Source organism: Pyrus communis, chromosome 12 (assembly GCF_041283825.1).
Source record: "Pyrus communis isolate YQ-2024b chromosome 12, ASM4128382v1, whole genome shotgun sequence".
NCBI lineage: Eukaryota > Viridiplantae > Streptophyta > Magnoliopsida > Rosales > Rosaceae > Pyrus > Pyrus communis.
The window spans coordinates 25,483,615-25,509,717 of NC_142576.1; the positions used below are offsets into that span (position 1 = coordinate 25,483,615).

At 36.9% G+C, this 26,103-nt stretch overlaps 5 protein-coding genes across 11 annotated transcripts; 1 reads left to right on the top strand and 4 right to left on the bottom strand.

The window, feature by feature from the left end:
* Positions 1-561: 561 nt before the first annotated feature.
* Positions 562-1,668, bottom strand: LOC137744673 (uncharacterized). The gene is made up of 2 exons (XM_068484444.2): positions 1,496-1,668; positions 562-1,158 (listed from the first exon to the last, which is right to left on the bottom strand). The coding sequence occupies exons 1-2, from the start codon at positions 1,602-1,604 to the stop codon at positions 713-715; spliced, it is 555 nt and encodes a 184-aa protein (XP_068340545.2). The 5' UTR covers positions 1,605-1,668; the 3' UTR covers positions 562-712.
* A 1,552-nt stretch (positions 1,669-3,220) lies between these two features.
* LOC148692595 (uncharacterized) lies at positions 3,221-4,290 on the bottom strand. Its single transcript, XM_088681653.1, has 2 exons — positions 4,112-4,290; positions 3,221-3,771 (listed from the first exon to the last, which is right to left on the bottom strand). The coding sequence occupies exons 1-2, from the start codon at positions 4,215-4,217 to the stop codon at positions 3,335-3,337; spliced, it is 543 nt and encodes a 180-aa protein (XP_088537779.1). The 5' UTR covers positions 4,218-4,290; the 3' UTR covers positions 3,221-3,334.
* A 332-nt stretch (positions 4,291-4,622) lies between these two features.
* On the bottom strand, positions 4,623-7,754 carry LOC137745782 (GPN-loop GTPase QQT2). 6 transcript variants are annotated; one of them, XM_068485795.2, is made up of 6 exons: positions 7,454-7,754; positions 7,191-7,329; positions 6,833-7,059; positions 6,163-6,453; positions 5,251-5,456; positions 4,623-5,115 (listed from the first exon to the last, which is right to left on the bottom strand). In XM_068485795.2, exons 1-6 carry the CDS (start codon positions 7,550-7,552, stop codon positions 4,845-4,847), a joined length of 1,233 nt encoding a protein of 410 aa, XP_068341896.2. In that variant the 5' UTR covers positions 7,553-7,754; the 3' UTR covers positions 4,623-4,844. The 6 variants fall into 6 exon arrangements, with proteins under 6 accessions (XP_068341896.2, XP_068341895.2, XP_088537783.1 ...); XM_068485794.2 differs by having other exon boundaries at positions 7,191-7,332; positions 7,454-7,719; XM_088681657.1 differs by having other exon boundaries at positions 7,191-7,356; positions 7,454-7,710.
* Positions 7,755-8,817: 1,063 nt separating this feature from the next.
* LOC137744087 (uncharacterized) lies at positions 8,818-10,243 on the bottom strand. 2 transcript variants are annotated; one of them, XM_088681659.1, is made up of 4 exons: positions 9,692-10,243; positions 9,383-9,601; positions 9,191-9,280; positions 8,818-9,068 (listed from the first exon to the last, which is right to left on the bottom strand). In XM_088681659.1, the coding sequence occupies exons 1-4, from the start codon at positions 10,127-10,129 to the stop codon at positions 8,871-8,873; spliced, it is 945 nt and encodes a 314-aa protein (XP_088537785.1). In that variant the 5' UTR covers positions 10,130-10,243; the 3' UTR covers positions 8,818-8,870. The 2 variants fall into 2 exon arrangements, with proteins under 2 accessions (XP_088537785.1, XP_088537784.1); XM_088681658.1 differs by having other exon boundaries at positions 8,818-9,089; positions 9,692-10,240.
* Positions 10,244-21,267: 11,024 nt separating this feature from the next.
* LOC137745942 (RNA binding (RRM/RBD/RNP motifs) family protein) lies at positions 21,268-25,622 on the top strand. The gene is made up of 8 exons (XM_068485975.2): positions 21,268-21,507; positions 21,604-21,707; positions 22,129-22,204; positions 22,786-22,854; positions 22,938-23,003; positions 23,519-23,853; positions 24,665-24,788; positions 25,247-25,622. The coding sequence occupies exons 1-8, from the start codon at positions 21,496-21,498 to the stop codon at positions 25,262-25,264; spliced, it is 804 nt and encodes a 267-aa protein (XP_068342076.2). The 5' UTR covers positions 21,268-21,495; the 3' UTR covers positions 25,265-25,622.
* Positions 25,623-26,103: the final 481 nt, after the last annotated feature.

A 26,103-nucleotide genomic window follows, 5' to 3' on the forward strand; every position in this document is an offset into this window, starting at 1 on the left:
TTTGTTTATCGTATCTAAGAGGACAAATAAGTCCCCCAAAGACAAGCATTATCGAATAGATATTTCTTTTCATATTTAAGCTTCACTATTTTCGCCCTCCCCCCTCTTCCCTCCCCTCTCCCCCTCCCTAAAACATCGAACTTAATGTTAATATTCTATTATCTTCCTCCAATCCTCCATCTTTGAAAGTACGTACGTCTACCACTTTATCTCTTTTTATTCATTCATTTCCTACTCTTCCTTCGTTAATTGGTTTAGTAATTGGAGACAAATTTCATATTCAATCTTGAGTGGTTATGACGAGACAGAAATGCTTCTGTAAGTCTTTTTGTTCTTGACTTCTAGAATGGTGGATTGTGGTGGCGAAGCTACCAACTAGTCATTTTAAAAAATATATATCTGTAGGGAATTATTATTGGCACTCTAAAATTCTCATTCTACACTCCAAACTTTCTATATTTAGAAAGAAAAATACACTTGTGAGAAGTAGAGAATGAGATTTTTGGAGTGTCAATAACACTACCCCATCTATAAGTGCCGCTCTTTATTTCACAAGCTATATTTTCTTAAATCTTTTAATTTTAATATTGTGTGTGGTTTTTGTATTTGGTATTACTTTATTCGGTTAATTGGTACATACGGTGTTGTGATTATAATTTATTACAGTTTTTCAACGGTACTTGCTAGTTTGCTAGTATTGCTACAAAGGCATTCATGGAACTTGATCTGATGGAAGTTCCCTCAAATCAAAGGCATTCAGGGAGCTAGCTGACTTTGTATATCTAGATACTGCATAACCTCCCAGCGCCATGACCAGAATAACCACCACCGCTGTCTTCTTGCTCAGTCTTGGCCTCAAAACTCTGCTTCTTAAACAAACTAAGTAGTCATTAACTGACGACCATGCAGCATTATCTGCCCCGTGTGATCCAGCTGATGCGTTAGAATGCTGAGCTTTCTTTGGAATAGTTATGGAAAGAATTCCACCGGAAAACTTAGCGCGGATTCCGTTCGTAGTACAATTTTTAGAAATTTTAATCTCTTTACAGAAGCGGCTGGGTAAAGCAGATGTAGTTTCTTCAGCCCTAGGTTGCTTTCCGCTAATGTTTAGGATGCCCAAATTGTTGATTTGAACTCTAATATCTTGTCTTTTGAAACCTGCATGCGTGCATCAACGAGAAAAACAAAAATTACGTAAGAGAAGATGAAAGGAAACTTGGTCTCTTGCCAAACAATTGTCATGTTCACATTGTCGCATTGCATGTACAAGCTCATATTTAGACTGTCAATCTTGACTACAATTTAACAAAAATTCTAGCGGAGTCAATGTATAGCATGTATTATTACTGAGTTTAACACACAACTAGATGTGCGCTGAGAATTTCATGAAATTTAACTGGCGAATCTGAGTCAATTAAAAAGCAATGTATACTATACATTGATGCATAACAGAAGGACTCGATATTTAGTCAAAATCAATTTGATCTAGTAATACCTGGTAGATGTACTTCAAGAATGTTAAATCCTTCCTCCTTATTCCATTGGCAAAACGGTTCAAAATCCTCATAAAACTGCTCATCCTGTGCTGCAGTTTTGGTTTCCATTGGTGATGAATAATTCTTTTCTCTCTTTAAGGGTTTCAATAGGGAATGCAAAAGGAATACATGAAGGTCTCTCTTTCTTTCATCTTATAGATACATGCTGAAAGGGTTGGGGACAAGGTAGGTATAGCCTAAAAGGTTTCTTCTGGGTTTCCTTTCAAAAGAGAATGATTCGATTTCTTTGTTTTTTTTTTACTTTTCTTAAGTTTTCTTGTTCCTGCATTGATATAATTTCTTCATCCTTAAGATATCAAGCATATGCTACTACTTCCAGAGCACACCATCAGCTAAAGGCTTTATACTGAACTGTGGAAAAAAGTTATTTTGATGACAAGGAAGCAAAGCGTATATACTGAACTGTGGAAAAAAATTATTTTGCCGACAAGGAAGCAAAGCGTATAATTGCTATGAACAATCTTCAATTAGAACCGTTCAATTTCTCAATAACTATTTAATAGCATCTCTTTAAAAATTAATCAAATTAGGGATCATTTAGCCATTATCAACAAATTGACGGTTCCTCATGAGGATTTTAACTATATCAAACTGTTTTATTAAGTTAATTTTTTGAGAGATGATCTTTAAATTATATGACGTAAGAAATGAACTATTTTGGTTGTGATGTGTATGATGAAAATTTGATACGCAATTCGGATGAGGAAAGGCCCTCCGAGTGTTATGATCCTCTGTCCGCCGAGAGGGTTGCTACTGTGCACCTTTGTGAACCAGAGTAAGGTAGCTAATAAGAATTGATCAGACGTTCTTCAAGAAATTACACTCATTAAACTTATACTCACAAATATAATCACAATTATCATAGCGAAATAGTTGGATTATACATGGATTGTACAAACATAATCTTTGTATCTTTTTCATATGTAAAAAAAATAACAAAACAAAGAACATGAAACAGAAGAGTACCATGGGGAGGAATCTGGTAAATGTCGATTCGATCCTCTTTAGGGAACTTGCAATAAGGCATAAATCCTCGTAAGAACATATAACGTTCTTTACAGGTTTCTTGTAGGCTTGGTCGATCTACAAAGATCGAGAATTGTTCCTTAGTTTGTCTAATATCCTAACCTTTATATATCTTGCTTTCTGTCTTTGCATTCCTTTAAAACAAGGCATGCATAGAATCTTAGCTAGCTGATGCGCCTTTCTAACATTTTGTAGTTAAATAGAAGTGTATTCAGCTTCAAAGGATCTAACGATAGGATTCGTCATTATTTCCCATGTATTTGCAGTCCTAAGCTTCTATGCTTGCAATTGTGTGTTAAATACAGACTCGATTTCTAAACTTCTTCCTTAATAATAGTTTTCTTGTATATACAAGACTTCGGCTGCAAAGATAAATGCTCTTAACCGTTATCTACAAGCCTCTTTGCTCTCCTTAATTAGTAATACATAGGTGAAAAGATAGTCGCAGTTTTGTTACAGTAAATACTCAGTGTGAGTACAAATGGAGTTAACAACACCAACTGATGCATAGCATAACGGAGCCAGAAACATAGCCATTTCTATTCTAAACTTTCCCCCTTCGATATAAGTTAACCCTCATATAGTTATTTGAACAGGATAAATGTATAGGTTTTTACTCCATAACAAAAGAGCAAGTATAGGTTATAAATTAATTCTCATATAGCCATATTTTCCTGAATCTTTTAAATCATATACATAATGTGTGGTTTATGTATTTGGTATTACTTTATGATTATAATTGATTACAGTTTTCAACGGTGCTTGCTAGTATTGCCACAAAGGCATTCAGGGAACTTGATCAAAGGCATCAGGGACCAAGTTGACATTGGAAATCTAGATACTGCACAAACTCCCAGAGCCACGACCAAAACAATCACCACCGCCGTCACAGCCGTCTTCTTGCTCAGTCTTGGCCTCGAAACTTTGCTTCTTAAACAAACTAGGTAGTCACTAACCGACGACCATGCAGAATGCTGAGCTTCCTTTGGAATAGTTATGGAAAGAATTTCACCGCAAAACTTAGCCCTGATTCCGTCCGTATTAAAATTTTTAGAAATTTTGATCTCTTTCCTGAAGCGTCTGGGTAAAGCAGCAGATTTAGTTTCTTCAACCCTAGGTTGCTCTCCGCTGATGGTTAGAGTGCCCAACTTCGTGCAGTTTTGAATTCTAATATCTTGTCTTCTGAAACCTGTATACATGCATCAACAAGTGAATCAAAAAGTACGTAAGAGAAGATGAAACGAAACTCGGTCTCTTGCCAGTTGCCAAACTTATGTTGTCAGACAATTGTCATGATTACATATCGCATGTACAAGCTCATAGTTAGACTGTGAATCTAGATCACACATTTAACAAAAATTCTAGTATTGCATGCATTACTGAATTTAACACACAGCTAGATATGCGCTAAGAATTTCATGAAATTTAACCAGTGAATAGAAGTCACTTGAAAGGCAATGTTTACTATACATTGATGCATAACAAAAGGACTCGATATTTAGCCAAAATTCGATTTGACCTGGTAATACCTGGTAGACGAACTTCAAGAATTTTAGTTCCTTCCTGCTTCCATTGGCAACGCGGTTTAAAATCATCATAACGCTGTTCATGCTGTGCTGCAGGTTTGGTTTCCATTGGAGAGAAATATATATATTTTTTCTCTCTTTTAGGGTTTCAGTTGAAGGGAATGCAAAAGGAATATATGAAGGCCTCTCTTTCTCTCATCTTATATATACATGCTGAAAGGGTTGGGAACAAGGTAGCTATAGCCTGAAAGGTTTCTTCTGGGTTTCCTGTCATAAGAGAATGATTCGATTTCTTTATTTTTTGTTTACTTTTCGCAAGTATTCTTGTTCCTGCATTGAATTTGAGGCAATAATTTCTTCAACCTTAAGATGTCAAGCATATGCTAATACTTCCAAAGCACATCATCAGCTATAGGCTTTATAGTGAACTGTGAAAAAAGGTTCTTTTGACGACAAGGAAGCAAAGCGTATAATTGCTATCAACAATCAGAACCGTTTATTTTTTTAATCACGATTGTCGTAGCAAAATAGCTAGATGGGTTATACATGCATTGTACAACCAATTTCATTGCATTTTCACCAACAAAGTTTACATCCAAACAAATTGATGAAAAAAATACTCCTTTACCAACGTCCACCCCCAAGTGATAGCATCGGCATCCATTCCCTTGGTAACTAATAACTAGTGAGTTAATACTTTACAATCCAAAAAACATCTGCCAGCAACGAAGCATCACTAAAATGAGAACCTGCCAACCTCTTCGTCTTCATCTTCATCTATACCTTCCTCATCTTCAGAAAAAACCTCATCTTCCTCTTCAACTTCATCTTCTTCATCCTCATCCATCATGGCTTTACCCCTCTCATCTTTGTCCTTCAAACCGGTGCTCAAGACCACAGTTTCTCCCCTGGATTTCTCCATATCCTTCCTTAACTTCTCCATGTTCTCCTTTCTGTGGTCCTCCTCTAATCGTTGCTTCTCTGCCCGTCTCTTGTCCAGATCAGCCCTACAGAAGCAATAAGAAGCAGGAAATTGTTAAAACTAGATCAAATATATACATAATCATGGCCTACATCATAGACATATTCCCACTGGCATTATAGCATAAAGTGAAGGTAGGTTCTTGAAGTTCATGCATTACTTATAAGTTTCCATGTATTCGTCAGTACTTGTTTCAATGGCGTTAAAGAAATCCTTCATTCCAGCACCAGTAACCGCAGACACTCCAACAGACCGCAAGTTCTTATAGAATTCATCCAACACAAGGGAGAGGCTCTGAGCCAAATTTGAAGAGTATGAACTATCTGCACTCACCGCTGCTTGAAATGTCTCAAAATCCTCCATCCACTGCGTGAACACAGCAGTTTTCAGGACAAAGAAAGTCAAAAAAAAAAAAAAATAATAATAATCAAAGAACACGTTTTACTTGTTTGAGATTACAGCAAAAATAGTAGAACTGCTGAAACTTAAGTGCATCACAGTAATTTAGATGAACAGAGTCAAAATAGGAAGAGAAAAAATGCAGTATTCCAAAAACAAAATACATTGAACTACTATTCTTCTATATAAATTTTGAAATTATTTCCATCAGGCTACTTAAATCTGGACATATAAAAATGGTATTCCAACACTTGAATCACAATAAGGTTGAACAGAGCTAGTCTACTCGAAAAATGGCATAATCTAATCGCCGAGATTGTTTTATGCTCTGCTACCTGTCACTACTAGAGTTTCGTATGACATACTGCCCCCTAAAAGAATTGTTGCACAATCTCTACATTCGTTTGGTATTTTAAACTTAAATAACTATAAACCACCTGAGTTTGAGACAGATTCTACCGCTAGGCCCGAGCAATATATTCCTGGAACCATCTACTGCTTATATTATGGCCAACTGACTTAACTTACGGTTTACCCTAAAAGCTAGCAGACACACCATATTCAAGCACTTCAGCGATGCGAGTATGTCATTAAAGTGTTTATGTATATGTGTATCAGTCTATGTCTGCATGCACTCTCCTGCCTGCACTTACATCTAAAACTGTAAACATACCTCCAAAGCAAACTGATGTTGAGCAACGTCAATCTTGTTGAATGCCAACACAAGAGGCAGCCTTGTCTTGTAAAGGATACTGCAAGCGTACAACATATTGCTCATAAAAGTAACTGGACTAGCTGAACGAGGCGTATCTACCACATACGCGATTACAGTGGGAAATGTTGAAGCAAATGCTTCTGTGATGATAGCACCAGAAGCCGACCAAGTGAATATCTCAATCTGACCGGGAGTGTCCACAAGAACATAATCAAGCTGATCCGCTCGCTTCTCAATGACAGAGACAACCTGAAAATTTAGACGATGATGACAATTTCATTTTTTATTAAATGAGAGAAAAAGAATGAAGCAAATAAGAAAACATGAGTTACAAGAACCACATTAAGAGCTTAGTCATATGGATCCAACCAAAATCGCCATGCATTTGGAAACAATTTGAAAAATTAGAACCAGTACTCAAGCCAACGATGCAATACAACATACAAAGTTATTGAATGAAATCACCATAAAATCTGATGTACTATGCATGTGATACAAAACTCCTCTGAATGCTTATGAAGACGGGTTATGATAGTAACAAAATGGCACCGTGTCTCATTCACAGGGCTCTCCAAACGCTCTAGTCAACAAAATGATTTAAGGTGAAAATTCAAAAGCAATTTTTTACCTCATCAAACTTGGTAGCAAACAAGTTGAGTGAAGTCAAAATCCCACCATTTGGTCCAAGATTGAACTGTTTCATCACCTCCTTGTACCGAACAGTATCCCTTATGTCAATGTTGGCACCAAACGGGAGAGTCATCACAGCCGGGTCGAGATTCATCACATAGCCACGAATGTTCGATTCATGTGTGTGTGAAACCAACCGATGCATAAAGGTTGTCTTGCCACTCCCTAAGTAAAAACCCATAACGCATTTGAATCGCTTAACTTCGAGTAGTCACATAGTAAGTTAATAACACAATTCTTCACCAAATTAGGAACCGAAATGCATCAAGTAAAACAACCAAATTCGATGAAGTTACCTGCCATGCCCACAACGATTACAATAACCGGTTTTCTCTTGAAGTTGGACACTGCTGCCTGCCCTGATCCAGAAGACGATTCCTCAACTTGGAGTTTCTTCATTGAATTAGTAAGCTCCTCATTTTCTTTCCCATCATTCTTCTGAGCAAAATCAAACACAAAAAGCTTCATCCAGGTTCAATCAAAAACCAATATAGTTAAGAACTCGACAAACAAATCCTAGTGTGCGAATGAGAGAGAAGGTGAGAGAGAGAGAGAGTACTTTGATGGCTGACGAGTTTTCAGAGTCCATGGGAACTGGCGGGTCGCCTGCTTCCTGGGATTTGATATTGATTTTCTGGGAATCGGAATCAATGTCCATTTGAGTGAAGGAGAGTTGCTGGGTTTGGCTGCTCGTCGGAAGTAGGGCTGCGACACTGTGAGCTGCGGCGGGAGTGTGGGGTTTATGGGAGGTTCAGGGATTTATCGGCCGAAACGGAATAAAAGGGCCGAAATTTGGGAACTATTTGACCTTGACCTGTATTTCACGCAAATTCTGAAACCCTGTCTTTTATTGTGTATACGACGTCGTAGCGGGCTCCAAATTATTTGACAGAAAATTGCACAAACACCCGCTGAAGTATTAAGGGTGTGCAAATATACCACCCAATAAATTTTGATAATTTACCACCCGAACTAGTGTTTTAGCACTCGTGCTCTTCATTATTTTTTGAAAAAATTCAAGTGCAAAAACGTATCACCTAAAGAGCATGTGAGTCGTTTTTCAAAAACATTTTTACTACTCAAGTATATATAGGTGACAAGTGAGAAACCAATTGACTGAAGCTCGTAAGACCTATCTTATACCTCTTCAAAGACAAGTTGTAGATTTGTAGTCAAGAAAATTATAACTCAAGTCGTCTAACTAACGAGTGGTGTTTGTGCTTTATTCTTTCTTTTTTTCTTAAAAAATAGAACCAGCTGGTGTCTTGCCTTGATAATCTACTATTTTGGAGGCTGAGAAGACTCACAAATGCATTGTAGTCTTCTCCAGTCAAGATTGTGTGATTTACCAGTCTCAGAAGTTAAATTCAAGATGTGCCGTTTGAAATACGGGTCTGAAATGCATCTCTGACACTGAGCAACTATGTGGTAGTTAACAATTGATATTTAAAGCATGTATGTATGACACATGTACAGTGGTTGAAGAAAAAAGAGGGCGGGCGCAAGGACCATTACTTTTTCAGTGCAAATTCTTCTCCCCAACCGGAGGCACCATCCACCGGTCACGTTTATTGAGTCTAGAGTCGTATACAGCAGGCGGACAAAAGTCTTTCTCGTCTTATGTGAACTTGGGTGGACAACGTAAATAGCAGCTATGTATTTTTCTTAATAGGGAAGGGGGAGGACCTCCAATTGTTGTGGTCCTCTCTCCTTTGGGATCGAGATTTGGAACAATGCGTCTTGTGAATTAGAATCAAGGGACTAATCTCACCTAATTTTTAGTTCAATTAAAAAAGTCTTCAATCCTTAGTGATAACTACAATTTTAAATTAATTAAGAGGTAATAGTAGGAATTGATTCAATGTTTGTGCTATAACTAGCTAGATTAAGTTTAAAATGTACTTTAACTAACAATAAATCCAATAAACAAAACCCAAGTTGTTGAAATATAAAATGATGATGCTTCAACACATAAATTATACAGATTCATTTGATTTCGAGACCGTCAAAGCAACAAGAAATTCTCTATAGTCGCCGGACGGGATGTTGTCACAGATTGCATCTCTCAGTTCCATCCCATGCTTCTTCTTAAACTCCCTTTTAATTTCATCCAAGTATACTTCTGCCCTGCTCACCATCACACGTCGCACTGCACCTTCGTCGCTGATACACCCCTTCATGCTTGCATACAACATCTGCTAATTAGCTCAACTAGTTAATTAATTTGTTTAATCTTCTCCAATTCTTAATCTCAAGGAATTAAACTTAGCAAAAAATAAATACAACAGTAATTTACCGTAGCGAAATAGTCAGGTGGATTGTAGATGCATTGTACTACCATTTTCATTGCATTTTCAAGTTCTCCGTAGTTTCTGGTTTTCAGGGACTGCAGCACACAAAATAATAAGCTGTTGTTTAAAACTCCAGAAAACTGAGCAGAATGTGAAACTGTGATTGGAAATTAACTGTTAATTAGTTAATTAATTACCTCTGTATACTCATGTCCGTAGATGTGTTTATAGCACGAAAATGTAAGCTTAAGCTGCGGAATACTCCGTTTACTTAGTATTTCTAAGACAACGGCTTCTTCTATGGGACCGGAACCCCCCTCCCCAGTTTTGTAAAGCCTCCTTGCGTCCACCTTCGCGATATGTTGGCTAACGTCCGCATGGTGTGCCTTATGTGATGCAACCAATGCTACCAGTATCTGTTGTGTAATAATATGCAAACATTGTGTTGTTTCATTTTTTAGGCTTCATTAATTACTATATAACGAGGTTTAATTAATGATAATTACCTTTTGGTAAGGATTGGGAGGCTCGATGTTGATGATATCTTGGTCTAACTGCCTCCAAAATCTTCTGTAGTATGCTTGCTTGATCAGAAGGATATGACTTGATTTTCGACCCACAAAAATCTCTACAAGCGCGTTGTAGTTTGTATTGCCTTTCTGATCATCAAGGGCCTCGCGGACCACGACAGCATCACGCTCGTGCTGCTCAGTCATCCACATAGACAAGGCAGCACATAATTTTGGTGAAATCCCAGCAGCAGCTGCTTCTTTGAGTCTGTTTACCAAGTCATCTCCATAGATTGACTTGTAAGTTTCTCTAATCTGTTGCCTCTCATGCCGCGTTCGATTCGCCAAAGCTCGAGCCAATCGGTTTAGCTGTCCCCAAGAACCATGAATCTCTCTGCATTCAGTTTCAAAACTGAGGGTCGACATGGCCAGCATTATTTTTGATTGGTTATTGAAGTGCAGAGACTACATATTAATGCAGGGATGACTTGCAGCCCAAGGAAGGGATTTTTCTTTTCACTTTTTGGGCATGCCAATTTTGTTAAGTGGTAGTGCTGGATAGCAGTGTATTTATTCATATAAGTGGAAGTCCAACGGAAAACGAAGCATGTGAAATTTGTTTTGTAGCAAAAGGTTGGTGGATTCCTATTAGACAATGACTATGAACCGACCTACTTTTTGGCAACTTTTCTGAAGTCCGTTCCAGCCTCATCCGTCTCTCTTTTCGTTTAGCATTGTAGAAGTACCATTTTAAGTATTGTCGACCTTAAATTACAAAAATTTACGTGATGCGTAAGTTGAGTAATTTAACGAACTAACTACGTTTTTATGTGGTTGATTGTTGATGCAGGTGTGCCACTACCAAGCTTCGCGGGGCAAATACTTCTGAGTGTAGCAGTATACGATGGAATGTGTTTCTGATTTCTTAATTAGGCGAACTCAACCGAATAAGGAACGCTCTTAGCTGGGTTCTAAAATCTGAATACAAGGTTATGCTTTTGCTACTAAATTCAATCTTCATCACCAGGTTCGGCATCTTTAACTATATTTGTAAAAATGTAAGTGCATTGATTATGGATCAAACTGTAAGGGCAAAGATACTCAAAAGAGACGAGTGTTTTTATAACAAAGATAGTTCAACTGTCGTTTGGTGAAAGAATCAAAAATACTTTGCCGGCAGAGACTTGAGATAATAACCAGTTGAAAGAGGAGAGCTTGTTGTTTAACCAAATTGTCAAGACTCCTAAGCCGATTTGATTCTACAATTGCAGAGCTGTTTAATCAAATTGTCACTTTCGCCGGTTGTCAACCTAGCAATGTTTAATCAAATTGAATTTGTGCTGATGTGTTAGAGGAGTGGTTAATATTTTTTTTCAAGGATGTGAGAGAGTTTCATATAGAGCATTGATTTGTGTGTTGAGTTGAAGGTCCTTTTTTCATTGTATGCAACTTTTTATTGGTAGGGACGTGCATGCCTTGAATGCTAAGTCTGCTGAATTGTAGAGTCAGAGAGCACCACTTTAGATTCCCTTGACCATACCCTTATAATTATCTCAGAATCAATTCAGAAAGAAATTGGTTGCATAAAAGACCAAATTCATTTGATTTATGGGATAAAAGCACATGCTAATATCAACTCACGGCTCCTTGTTGATGTGTGATATCTACACTCTTTTTTACTTCTCACACTCTTGTAATTTTTGACTGTCAAATCAAATGAGTTGAAGAAGATCAAAGAATATAAATTAACAAGAGGTGTGGATAGCACTGTTAGAAGTTGGTATAGAATCCGAGAAGGGTTCCTAACTGGTGTGGGAGTTCTAATTGTAATAGGTATGGGAAACTTGGACGCAAGTTTCAGATAGGTTTAGGATTCCAACTCAGTTTAGGATTAGGTTTTGATTTAGTATAAAAAGGGTCCTTAACGTTAGGGTATAGTTAAAATGTGGATATAGTGTGTGAGAGACTTATGTGACAAGAAAACTGTTTGTATGTGTGAGTTTTCTTGTATTCCTTTATTCAATCAATAAAGTGTGCTTCCGTTGTTCATGGTTTTCTGTTATTGGTTTGGTTTGATCGAAGAGTAAGTTTCAACAAGTGGTATCAGAGCCATAGGTTGCGTGGTCAAATCAAAACGATGACAAAAACTGAAAGTGGAGATGATAGGGGTACTGAGGTAACCAAGACTTCGGTGCAAAGTGCTCGGTTTGAGATCGAGAAATTCATTGGGACAAATAACTTCGCTATGTGGCAGTGCGAAGTAAAGGATGTACTGATTCAACAAGGTTTACTGGTGGTGCTTGAAGACATGCCTATAACAATGAAGAAGGAGGAATGGCAGCGGCTGAATGCACATGCATGTTCCACGATTAGACTATGTCTTGGAAAAGCACAAAAATATGGTGTAATGAATATCTCATCAGCTAGAGAACTATGGGATACGTTGGAATCGAAGTACTTGAAGAAGAGTGCAGAAAACAGACTTTATCTTAAGAGTAAATTGTATCGTTTTCAGTACAAGGAAGGAACTAAGATGATTGACCATCTTGAAGAATTTAACAAGATGATTACTGAACTTCTGAACCTAGAAGAGACGATCAAAGATGAAGATAAAGCGTTGATTCTGATGAATTCCCTACCTGAATCTTACGAGTCGTTTGTTACGACATGGATTTATGGTAGAGAAACTCTTAAGTTTGATGAAATCTCAAGCGCAGTGATGAATCATGAAGTCCGCAATTTAGACAGACAAGAGAGAAACAATTCCGAAGCACTAATGGTAAGAGGAAGATCAAAGGAAAGAAAACCAGCAACTAAGAAGAAAGGCAAGTCTCGTTCGAGAGGTGCCTCAAGCAACAGAAAGTTTCTCGATAAAGATGAGTGCGCCTTCTGTCATGAGAAAAGGCACTGGAAAAAGGATTGTCCCAAAATCAAAGCCAAGAACAAAGAGAAGAAATATGAAGACTCAGAGGCAAACATTGTCGAGGCTAACAATGAAGATTTCGTCTGTGCCCTAACTGCATCAGACGGAATAAATTATATGAATCACTGGGTGCTTGATACTGGATGCACGCATCATATGACCTCTCAACGTCATTGGTTTTCTTCGTTCAAGACCCTCACTGGAATGGTATATATGGGGGATGATAATCGATGTGCAACGAAAGGAATTGGTAGTGTTAAAATCAGACACCATGATGGTGTAGTCCGAGAGCTACAAGGGGTGAGATATGTCCCAAATCTTAAGAAGAATTTAATCTCGCTTGGAACTCTTGAAGATCAAGGTTGTAAATTCTACTCAGAAAAACAAACATTGAAGGTTGCAAGAGGAGCATTAGTGATAATGAAAGTGCCAAGAAGGGGTTTGCTTTATTTGTTAGAAGGCACCACTATTGAATCTCCGATGGCTATGGTAGCAGCAAGTGATCAATCAGATACATCTTGTCTATGGCATATGAGGCTAGGGCACGTGGGAAACAAGGCATTGCAAGGATTGATTAAACAAGGGGTCCTAGAGGGAGCCAAAAGTGGGAAGATCGATTTTTGTGAACATTGCATCCTTGGCAAACAAACCAAAGTAAGTTTTGGCACGGCAATACATCAAACGGAGGGAATCCTGGATTATGTACACTCAGATGTCTGGGGGCCTGCGAAGAATGAATCCCTAGGAGGAAAGAGATGGTTCGTATCCTTCATTGATGATTATTCACGAAGAGCATGGATTTATATGATGAAGCACAAACATGAGGTGCTGGATATTTTCTTAGAATGGAAAAACACAGTCGAAAGGAAGACTGAGAAAAAATTGAAAGTCTTAAGAAGTGATAATGGGGGAGAGTATACGTCTGATCCCTTCTTTGAAACCTGCAAAAAGGAAGGTATAACACGACATTTCAGTGTTAGAGAAACTCCTCAGCAGAACGGAATTGTAGAACGGTTGAATCGAACACTGTTAGAAAATGTCAGATGTATGCTGTCACAAGCAAAACTGCATAAACGTTTTTGGGCAGAAGCATTGAGTTATGCATGTCACATTCTAAATCGTCTTCCTTCTTCAGCCTTAAACGGAAAGACTCCAATGGAAGTATGGTCAGGACAAATTGCTCAAGATTATGACAGACTAAGGGTATTCGGGTGTGATGCGTATTACCATGTGAAAGAAAATAAATTAGACCTGAGAGCAAGGAAGGCTATCTTTCTAGGGTTTAACAGTGGCGTCAAGGGATTCAGATTGTGGAGTACAGAACTCAAGAAGGTTGTAATAAGCAGAAATGTGACGTTTAATGAAACCCATATGCAACTAAGAGAAGATCGAAAGATTGTGCAAGAGGTGGAGCTAGCAAAAGAACAAACTGAACATTCAAGAGATGAAGACAAACACGACAATGAGGGTCAAATCAGTGTCGATCAAGAAGAAAAGCAAGAAGAGGACAGTATGATTAATGATGTACCAGATCAAGAAGATTGTATCGCCAAGAGAAAAGGAAAAAGAGAGGTTGGGCTTCCTGCTAAATTCAAAGATTGCGTCTCCTGTATAGCCTACGCATTGCCAGTAATCGAAGTAGACATCCCTACAGATTTCACAGAAGCATCAAGGAGTAAAGAAGCTAAAAATTGGCTTGAAGCTATGGATGATGAGATGTTGTCACTAAAGAAGAACAAAACTTGGGATTTGGTGGAGCTACCTAAGGGAAGAAAGGCCATTGGATGCAAATGGGTGTATGCAAAGAAAGATGGAATAAATAATGCAAGTTCAGTAAGGTTTAAAGCCAGATTAGTAGCAAAAGGCTACGCTCAGAAAGAGGGAATAGATTACAATGAAATCTTCTCTCCCGTGGTGAAACATTCATCCATTCGAATCCTCCTAGCACTGGTGGCACAGTTCGATCTCGAATTAGTACAATTGGACGTAAAAACTGCGTTTCTGCATGGAAATTTGTCTGAAGAAATTTACATATGTCAACCAGAAGGATACGAAGAGAAAGGAAAGGAGAATCTAGTATGCAAGCTCAACAAATCTCTATATGGTTTGAAGCAATCACCGAGGCAATGGTACTTGAGGTTCGACAAGGTTATGAAGGATTTTGGCTACACTAGGAGCCAATACGATCACTGTGTATATCACAAGAAAACAAGGGAAGGTACATATGTATATTTACTGATTTATGTAGATGATATGCTCATTGCCTCTAGTGATCAAACAGAAATCTCAAAACTCAAAACTCAGATGCAAAATGAGTTTGAGATGAAAGATCTTGGCGAAGCAAAGAAAATTTTGGGGATGGAAATCACACGGGATAGAAAGAAAGGGCTGGTGTGTTTATCACAGAAACAGTATGTGGAAAGATTGCTACACAAGTTTGGCATCCGTGATGAAACCAAACCTGTAAGTACACCTCTGGCCTCTCACTTCAAGATGAGCACGCAGTTATGCCCTAAGTCTGATGAAGAAAGGACTAAGATGAAGGATATTCCTTATTCTAGTTTGGTTGGAGGGTTGATGTATGTCATGGTGTGTACTCGACCTGATATTGCTCATGCAGTTGGATTAGTAAGTAGATTTATGCATAATCCTGGAAAAATGCATTGGGAAGCTGCTCAATGGATACTGCGATATTTGCATGGAACAAGAAGCACGGGAATTTGTTTTGAGCGGAATGATAAAGGAATCGAGAAGTTCTCTATTGGATATGTAGATTCTGATTTTGCTAGTGACTTAGACAAAAGAAGATCTACCACAGGATATGTGTTTACCATGGCGAATGGTCCTATATGTTGGAGATCAATTCTACAACCAACTGTTGCTTTATCAACTACAGAAGCTGAATATATGGCAATGGCAGAAGCAATTAAGGAAGCTATTTGGACACTGGGATTAATAGCAGATTTGGGAGTTAAACAGCGCAAGATAGATGTGCATTGTGATAGTCAAAGTGCTATTTACTTGGCGAAGTATCAAGTGCATCATGCAAGAACCAAACATATAGATGTAAGATATCATTTTGTTCGGGAGATTATAGCTGAAGGCGAGATTCTTGTAAAGAAAATTGCTTCAGCTGATAATCCTACAGATATGTTAACAAAGGTGGTTGGTGCATCAAAATTCAGTCATTGTCTGGGTTTGGTGCATGTAAGACAGGTTTGATACTTGAAAATGGTGGAGCGATGGAAGCAGAAGAAGTCTCGAGGCGGAGTTCTTACCAAGGTGGAGTTTGTTAGAAGTTGGTATAGAATCCGAGAAGGGTTCCTAACTGGTGTGGGAGTTCTAATTGTAATAGGTATGGGAAACTTGGACGCAAGTTTCAGATAGGTTTAGGATTCCAACTCAGTTTAGGATTAGGTTTTGATTTAGTATAAAAAGGGTCCTTAACGTTAGGGTATAGTTAAAATGTGGATATAGTGTGTGAGAGACTTATGTGACAAGAAAACTGTTTGTATGTGTGAGTTTTCTTGTATTCCTTTATTCAATCAATAAAGTGTGCTTCCGTTGTTCATGGTTTTCTGTTATTGGTTTGGTTTGATCGAAGAGTAAGTTTCAACAAGCACACCCCTACTCTTTCATCCTTATATCTTGCATAGAAAAACGTCAAGATAATTCCACTAAACTGTTAATAGATATTTATCGGGATTAAAAACCACAATATTATCTATCAACAACAATTGAAAGTTATCTTAACAGTTTCTCCATCCAACGGTCTAGAATACATAAGCTGATAGTGCTAAAACGGGTACAAACAAGTATAAATACAACTAGCACTATCGTGAGATACTAATGTGTTTCCTCCTTATGCAACGAGTTTGAATCCACTTTTCCATAATTGAAAATGAATTAGAGTAGATTATCGTCTTTTAAAAAAGTTAAACAAGAAGCTTTTTGGTCTCATAATACATGAGAAGTACAATTAGGCATTTATTTATTTTATTTTGGAGGATGAGCCAATTGAATTCGATGCAATTCAACATTATACCGTTGTTCTAAAAATTTGATATCGAATCGTGTTGGATTAAGTAATAGAGAGATCAAATTCCACATTACCTAATAAAATTAAACTAACCTTGACTTTACGTGTAAAGAGGGAAAAGATATAATTGCCAAGAGGGCAGCCAAGGGTGAGAGAGATCATAAATTTGGGGTTTAGGAAAAGTGCTAAAGGGGTCAGACAGAGTGTTCTTGTTACTAAAATTATTTGTTTTCATATATATGAGTGAAATTTAATTGGTGGTTACTATTGAATTCTACTTTTTTAACATAACGATATTGGGTGGTAGGGTAAGTTTTTGGTTTAAGTATTAACTTTGTCGTTGATACTAGTAGAATATGAGATCTTTTACTTACAAGATGGATGAATACCCCTAGAAAAAAAATAAGTCACCGGTTCAGTTACAAGATACTATCATTATTGCCTAAACAATTAGACAACCAACCCGTAATCTTAATGATGCAATTGCAACAGCGAAGCTTTACCAACTGAGCTATATCCTCGGAGCCAAGTGGAGCATGCATGAATATCAAAATCGTGATTTAACATAGCATACAAAGTGGTATCGAAACTCGTGGTGTTTTGGATGGCTCCCTTACGGACCTTTTGCATATTTTTTGTTGGGGACCAACTCCATGGAATGGTCGAAACATGCATACTGGTGTCTGAAGGAAATTAAGACAAGGGTCATCACATGCATATAAAGTAAAATAACATGCGTGTTCTCGCTTTGGAGTACAAAGAGGAAACATCACGCCCTCAATCCATCAACCGGAGCAACCATCCCACGATCTTCGATAATTTTCCATTCAGTGTGTTCAAGATTAAAGTGTTTCTATATTTTAATCATATAGTAAATGAATAAATCATGTACATGGAAGTGAAATAGAAAATATTGAAAAATTGTTGGTGAAGGCAAATGTTAGAGATTTCGTCTTAAGATAATTTTACGCCCCATTATTTACCGGTGGTTGATTGGCGCTTGTTTTTCAAAATACAATGACTACATTTTTATAATAGTAGCACTTCAAATCACGATATTCCAATAAATCACACAATTGTTGAATACCCACTTATATGGACTCAACGATACATGACTACATTGGGACTTGTCTATTTGTAAAAGTTGAGATACTACTTTGGAAATTATGTGACAATTCATGAAGAGTAAAAAATGACAACTGTTTATTTGAATTTCATATTAAGATAGACACATTTTTTTTCACCAAAATATCACTTAAAATTTTCATTCAATTAATAAATTTAATATTAGAATAATACTAAATTTTCCAACACGTTCAAGATTAATGTGGATGGTTTTGAAACCGTTGAAGTATGTCTCACATCATAAATCTAAGGAAGTTAATTTGCTCTTATATTGCAAGTGATCTTTTACCATAGTGGTGGAGAGAAATGTTGCCCTTGTACTACGGTGTGGGTTCGAACTATGTCGACTTTTTAATCTAACATCTAATCTGACAAATCTATCGTTAACAAGTTATATTGAACAATTCTACTACTAATTCTATTGTATTGATACATTATGTGTAAAATCTCACACCTATTAAACTGAATGTGTGGTTGGATCGCGGACAATATCAATATTGATTAGTGTTGTGTGCTAACTGCATCAAGGCCTTTTGTATCGTAATCAGCTTGCTTTGACATGCTTCGTGCCAACGGAGTCACTGAAGTTAGCTGATACAATGTAGCACAAGATTTGGCTTGTTTTGTGATTAGTTATGATTTTGCATCTCCTTTCTGTTTTTCCTTTTTTTTTCCCTCTCTGTCGTCCATCCTCCTTCCGTTTCTCCTCGATCCCACCTTTTAGATTTGCAACCACTAATCTTCCTCGCGATTCTTTCGGAAGGTTCGTTTAGTTCCGGCTCCGCTGGTCATGCACACCACCTCCTTCCATTCGTGCGCCCTTGTTGACACTGTTGCTTGTGGGTTGCTTCTTCCCGCGAGCTTCCTTAATTTGGTCCTTCAATTGGTGGCTGCAACTTCTAGTGTGCTCTTTGGAGGACGATCGAGTCTTTTGTTCTTCCACTTTTTGGATACTGCTCGGCTTGATTTCAGGCAGTTGTTGGGTGTTGGGTTGCGGCGTTGGTTGCTGGTTTCTACCATTGTGTTCTTGGGTTTTTCTGTTTTGGGCTCTTTGGGGTTACTTTTGGGGTCTCATTTTGTTGTGTGCTTATTTTGTGTTTGGACCTTTTTATGTAATTATGTTTTCTGTTTGTTGGTAAAGAAATTACCTTTGACCAGAAAAATAATTTTGTAACATGGAAGCATGTTATTACTGTCTTTGAGACAGTGCTTGCACATAAAGAATGTCATGCAGCATATTCTCTTTAAAAATATTCGTGTTGGTGTTATCCTCAATGCATAAGCAGGCAGTGACAAGAAACTAGCGTCCCACTTTTTTATATACATTGATTATATTCTACTCGAAGGGAAATGAGTTAACCCACACACTGAATTAGTTATGATTATGTTCGAACATAATATCAATATTTATCACTTAAGTCAAACATGAAACTTCTTATTTACAAATAACAAGATTATTACTCGGTCGCATTATTGTTTATAAATATATGACTTTGTTATTTTCAATTTTATAATTTTTTTTATTCAAAATGGTCAATGAGATTGATATAACTTTTCACTTTACTTCCTTCAATGAAAACCGATAGAAGTGGTTCTTGCATTTGCTCTTTGTAAATACTTTTGATCATTCCGTGAAAAGTCTGTCAATATACTTGTTAACTTATCACAAGAACAACTACGTGACCACCTTTTTTATTTTTGTCAAACCAATCTCTTTACTTAACGATTATATTGATAGATTTTTTACGGAATGACCAGAATAATTTACAATAAAAAACTCAAAGATCACTTCTATCGATTTTGAAAGATTAAAGGAAAAAATTACGCCACTTTTAGAGACTATTTTGACTGAAAAACTTTTTTCATATGAAGAGTAGAAAAGTAGCATCCGAGCTGTGTGTTAGAGTAGAGGTTGGTCAAACCAACATAAGATTAAGACAAATAGCAGAATAGTTAAGAATAAAAATGGATAAGTCCATCCAACTCATCCGGTCCCGTTCGGCGCGCGGACTCTAATTTCAGTTTTGGCCAATTGGAACGCACCACACATTGACCAAGAAAGGAATCATAACATGCTTTTGTCCTTTTACTGTACTACCCATCTTTTTAGCCTTCTTTTTCTTCATAAAATAGTCTGACAAAGAGAAATGTACCTTCCCTTCTACTTATTCTAAATAAGAAGTTTGAATTTTTTTACTTAATCATTTTCTTGTCAAACGTTAATTTATTTTGATAGTTATTCGTTAAATTCGAATATAAATATTTGTATTAAAAGCAAGAATGTTAAACAACCATTCAAAAAAGAACATGTTCTCATGTATGAATTTATTGATTCTTATTTGCAAAAAAAAATTACTGAGTACGTTGTTTTGCATCGTAGAGAAGCAAAGCAACGAGAACTCAACTAGCTCCAAATGTGTTGCTAACTCCCTCCTTTCAAGTAGGATGTCTTCAATAGACACATCAACAACCCTTTCTCAAACGTTATTGAAGAAATGAGGAATTAATCGTCCAACATAAAATGAAAGGATAAATGCTCGTGATCATTTAAATTGCAAATTTCTGATTATAATCGATGTGAACTTTATGCGATACCGGTAAACATTTTTCCATTCATCTATGCAATGAGATCTCAATTTAGAGACCCCGAAGAACGAAAACACAATATTACTCCATTCCCTTATCATTTCTAGGATTAATCAAAAGAAATATCAATGAATTTGATGTGAAAGGTGATTTCAAGTACACTTATGCCTCTTTTATTTTTTTAAATAAACTAATTTAATTAGTTGGCTAATTATTAGATGTTTTTTACTTGCAAGAAAAAGCTTGTAGTTCAAAGTTTAACATCATTTAACTCTGAGACATAAAAAGGAGAATTTGTAGCAATGGTAAATCAACTTAACTTAACTAGAACAATTATCTTTTAATAAAAAATTCGTGATCATTGGTCACTTAATTCCTTAAAACGTGCAGGTACAGTACTTTTCCTTAACTCTGTCAGAACATCCTTTAAAATGAGTTATGGTGTATGGATCATGGTACAACTAGATAAATTAAGGGATCATTGCTCTAATTGGATTAAAGTTGAGGAATCATTGCTAAAATTTTTTCATTTAGTTTTCCATATTTGCCCATTGACAAAAATTCTAATGGAATCGACGAAAAAGATTATAGCCTATGTTTTAATAAGTTAAGAGATCAATGATCATAAATTTTTAGTTAAAGAACCATTATTTCAATTAAGTTAAAATTGAAATATCATTGCTACCATTTCTTTGCATAAAAAATGACTTGGGCCAAAAGAAAAGTCTTGTCAGGGACTTTGCTTTGTTATTTCTTCCCTTTGTATCAACTGTGAAGAGCAAAAAGAATAAATCACAGCAATTAATAGAATAAAAACTAAAAAGCACATAAAATGGTGTCGTATCATGAAGCCGAAAGGGCAAAATAGGAAGTTCAATAAAAGAGAAATTTGAGAAGATAGCAGGGTTATTTAAGGAAAATGGTTGTGAAGCTGCCCATCTCCACAAAAATACATTCCTTCTCTCTCTCTCTCTCTCTCTCTCTCTCTCTCTCTGGTCTGGTCTGGTCTGGTGGTTGGCACTTCAATTTTTCTCCCCCAAGTCCTAGCTATACCAACCACCGGCGCCGCCGCCAGCAACTCTTCTGAAAGGAGAAGACTTTCCCTCTTTCACAAAGCTCACACTCACAATGCAGCAGCAGGTCTTCCAACAAACCTACTTAAAGATACAATTTTACTTTTACGTACTTAGATTTTGTGAATTTTAGAAATTAATTTTGAATTTTATTTTTTGGCAGACGAGGACGGTCCAAGTAAAGCAACTGTCAGATCTAGCTAGCGAGAGAGAGATTCACGAGTTCTTCTCCTTCTCTGGGGAAATCGAACGCATTCAGATCCAACGGTAAAAAATTTCGTTTTTTGATTTTTTATACTTACATTTGGGGTTTTCATTCTGTTTGGTTCCCGAGAAAATACAATGTAAGAAGAGAAGGTTTTTTTTTCTTAATTTTCCCGGTAATTTTCAGAGGGAAAGAAAGGTAAATAAAGTAAAAAGGGTAGAGTCAACTTAAGTAAGAAAATATGTATTTACTTACATGCATGCATACTTACATTAAAAATTTGAGAAAATGGAAGAAAAAAGTATTTGACTTGAGTTTATTTTCCAAAAAAATGAAAATTTGAACTTATAATCTGATATATGCTGGAACCCGGTTATGTGTTTCAAAATTTATCGTCTTTCTTGCATGTAGTGAGCAAAAGACTTAGTGGTAAGCTTTTGTTGCAGTTGTTAATCTTGGTTTCTGAATTGGTTGTCTGTGCAGTGAGCCCGGGAAATCAAAGACTGCATTTGTTACTTTCAAGGATCCCAAAGCTCTTGAAATCGCGTTGTTGTTATCGGTATTGTTCTCAAATTTGTTTTTCAATTTCTTGGAATTGAAGTCAATGCCTAATAAGTAATAATTATTTTCTTCATAAGCAATGCTTGTTTCTTTGTTTTCCTTAGAGGTTGTCTGTTGAGTTGATTAAAATGCAATTTTTGGAAGCGAGCATTGAGCACTTTCTTTAGCTTCAAGCTAGGCTTTTTGTGCTTTCATTTGTATGCTCAATGTGAGTTGCTTTGAAAAGCACTAAAAGAACCCTGGTATCTTAAATGGTGATATGTCAATGGAAAAAGTTATGAGAAGGGGATTTTCCATGCTACTTGTTGATTTCATGCTTAGTTTTTGGTTCAATCTTACAAATTTCAATTGTTTGAAGTGTAACTTACACAATCCATTTCTTTATAGATGCTTGAACTAAGGCTGTCGCATGTTCAGTTCACTTGTGTGACATCTACTACTTTCCTTGACATCATCTGAAGAAGCAGATTCTTCAATTAAATGTTTTGTGGGTTTTAACTTGTTTTGGGAGTCATTTTCAGTGAATACGAATCTTCTGCTCTGTGGCTCTATGTAATGGAAACCGTGTTTTGGTTGCAGGGAGCAACAATAGTAGATCAGATCGTGACCATTTCTCCTGTTCAAAATTATGTACCAATTGAGATGCAGGTAAGCTTCATTTAAAAGTGTCTGCCATCTTGTTTCTTTCCTACAGCCAAAGCTTTGGATTTCATTTTGTGCAATTCATGCAGGAGGTTAGGATGGTCGTAAGTGCTGATTCTGTTGCTCCTGCTGAAAATATTTCACTAGATGCTGAGGTAGCCAATGACACCACCACATATTTTATGATATTAAGAATCTTACCTGTTTAAAAACTTCACATATATAGTTATTTAAGTGCAGTTTCAGTGGATATCAGAGAATTACTGAAAATGGAAAAAATTGTTTGTTGAGAACTTGAGAATGTCAAATCCCACATTGGGGTTTAAACCTTGCATCACCAATAAGATCTTTAATACGGATGAAAACTTATGTTTATATGCATGGTTCGCCATGTATGTCATTTCTCTGTTCTTTTAGGGCATTGTAGTGTATGAATGAGAAAAAATACATAACTAGAAAACAAGGATTAATGACTTGACATGGAATACGTTTTTCCAATTTCATAGCCTTCTGCCTTATAAAATATCTACTAGCACATTCATTTTTTGGATGAGCAAATACCCAAGTGATCTATGCTGAAACCTCTGTTTCCTAACATCTTCAGCAGTTGACTTATTTTTAAATATTTCCTAGTTTATGGGCTCAGGGTATTTTTATTCTCTCGTATCAGGATAAAACTGGCTCCCCTACCAGGGTGTATGTTAATAAAGCACAAGATGTGGTGACCACTATGTTTGCAAAGGGTTCGGCTATTGGACAAGATGCCGTGAACAAGGCTAAAGCATTTGATGAAAAGCATCGGTTGACAGCAAGTGCATCAGAGAAGGTCATTTCCTTTGACAGGAAAGTGGGGCTTACAGAGAAATTGACAGTAGGCATTTCCGTGGTTAATGAGAAAGTGAAGTCTGTTGATCAGAGGCTTCATGTCTCAGATAAAACAATGGCAGCGATATTTGCAGCAGAGAGAAAATTGAATGATACGGGGTCAGCTGTCAAAACCAGCAGGTATATGAGCCCATAGTCAATCTAGTTAGCAGTTTTCTGCTGTAAATTGTTGCATGCCTTCATTAAGAATGAGGTGAAAGTGCAAAATGGATTGTCTGTAAATTAACCAGGGCAGTGGTATACATTGTTCATTTGTTTAACTTGAAGCCTTTTTTGCTTGGTACACATTCTTCAAACACCAAAATACTCATATAGGCCACTTCTATAGTATGTGCTACAAATAAAAATCCGATATTGGGTATACCAAACCCGGTTGTCTTCACACGTTTTCAATTTTTCTAGGTTGGGTTCCACAACTTTGGTAGTATATATTTGTTGACATATACCAGGATCTTTAACTTAAGTAGCACTCATTCTCATAACGCTTTGGTTCTTTGGATTGTTTAGAGTCAGTTTGTAGGTTCAATTTCTGATTTTCTTGTTCTTCACAAATTACTTTTAATAGATGACTGAAACATCATCGCTGTGTGTACCAAAAAATACTTTTTGTTGACCCTCTTTCCATGGACTGGTTTTTCCTATGTTGGTGTTTGTTTGATGGTTCTATTTTCATGTTTTTACTATAATGGACTCACCCCTAAAAAGTGACATAAAAGTAAAGAAGGGAATTGTTATTAGCACTCCAAACAAGTCACCCTACATTCCTCTTTTATTATTATTTCACTAGGAAAGAGTGCGGGAAGACTGTTTTGGAGTGCCAATAGCTGCTCAAATAAAGAATTGATAGTGTAAATGACAGCATAATCATCTCTATTGATAGATGAGAATAGAAGAGAATGTTAGTTGACAAACTCTTATGTGGTGCTGACAGGTATGTGACTGCTGGAGCAGCGTGGCTAAATGGTGCTTTTGGTAAGGTGGCAAAGGCAGGACAGGTTGCAGGTACAAAAACCAGAGAAAAGTTCCATATGGCTGTCTCAAACTTGACGGCAAAGGTGTGTTTACTTATCTATCAGTATTATTTACATTATTGCTTTTCTGTTTTGGTAAAAACGTTGAGTTCTGAGAGCCAGTAATTTTGTACTTTAGTCACAGTTTTTTTCTAATTTAAAACATAATACGCATAATTTTTCCAACCTTAAAGGGCCACAAAGCCGTATCCATCTTTCTTTAGGTTGAATTTAAGAATTGACTTACCCTCTGTATCTGTTGTAATGCCTTGCTCAAATGTGCTAGAGACTCCAGGGCATTACCCCTTTGAAAAATATATGATTAAGCAATTAAATCTTCAACTAATTATTCAATGCAAGAGGAATAATTGTGTCTCCAACCAAATCTCGTACTATTTAGGGTAACTGTATATAATCCGAACCAGAAATGAAGTAAATTTATGCTTGGTTATGTTTTGTCGTAAATTTGTAAATTATAATCGCGTCTCTCCCCTCAAATGCAGGATCCAATTGCTGCGTAAGCCAAAGGTTTCAGGTGGGAGAAACAAACCTCGGTGCGCATTCTTCCATGAACACACTCAACAACCATGTTGCGCTGGTGATCAGTTTGAGGACGGGGTTAAATTGAAAACAGGTTGCAGGTTTGGTAAAGATTTGGATGAATCGCCTTGTGATTCGCTCTTTATGGTGTGATGTGTGCACTCAAGTTTTGCATTCATTCTTTTCGTTCTTTATATCATTCGATTTGTAGTGTATTGCCTGTGGCTATGTGTAATTTTTCTGTTAAGTTTTGTTGAGTGGAAGAACATATATAAAAGAGAAGAAATGGTATTTGATTGAACAGAAAGAAATCAGAATTGTGAGAAAATGTTGTTGGCAGAGACTTTTCCTGTTCATTTTGTAAATTTGTTTTTACAAACGACAGTTCATTACATTCAAAATAACAAGAAAGTAATATATAAGTAAATGACTATTTTGGTGTCCCCGTCGTCGGAATATTGGCTGCTAGTATCTCAGCTCCGGGAGTCGGAGTCCCATGCCAGATTTGAGTCCCGGTAGTCTGCCTCCGGAGTTCTGGTATTGGGTGCCAGGAATTAGGGTTACGGATCGGGTACCGGGAGTTAGGGTGTTGCATTTGTGTTTGGGGCGCCGGGGTCCTTGGGGTTTTGTACTGTTTAATGTTTGCCTCGCACCCTTTCAATCGAGCTTGAATGTCTTTATATAAAATTAGAGTAATTTAGAATATCGTATAATCAAAAGAAAAGAAAGAAAGAAGGATAAGGTTGCATTTTAAAATGAAAACACAGTTAAACGAAAAACGAAGGAAAATCTGAAGGTTATGGTTGGGGGTTGTTTATTT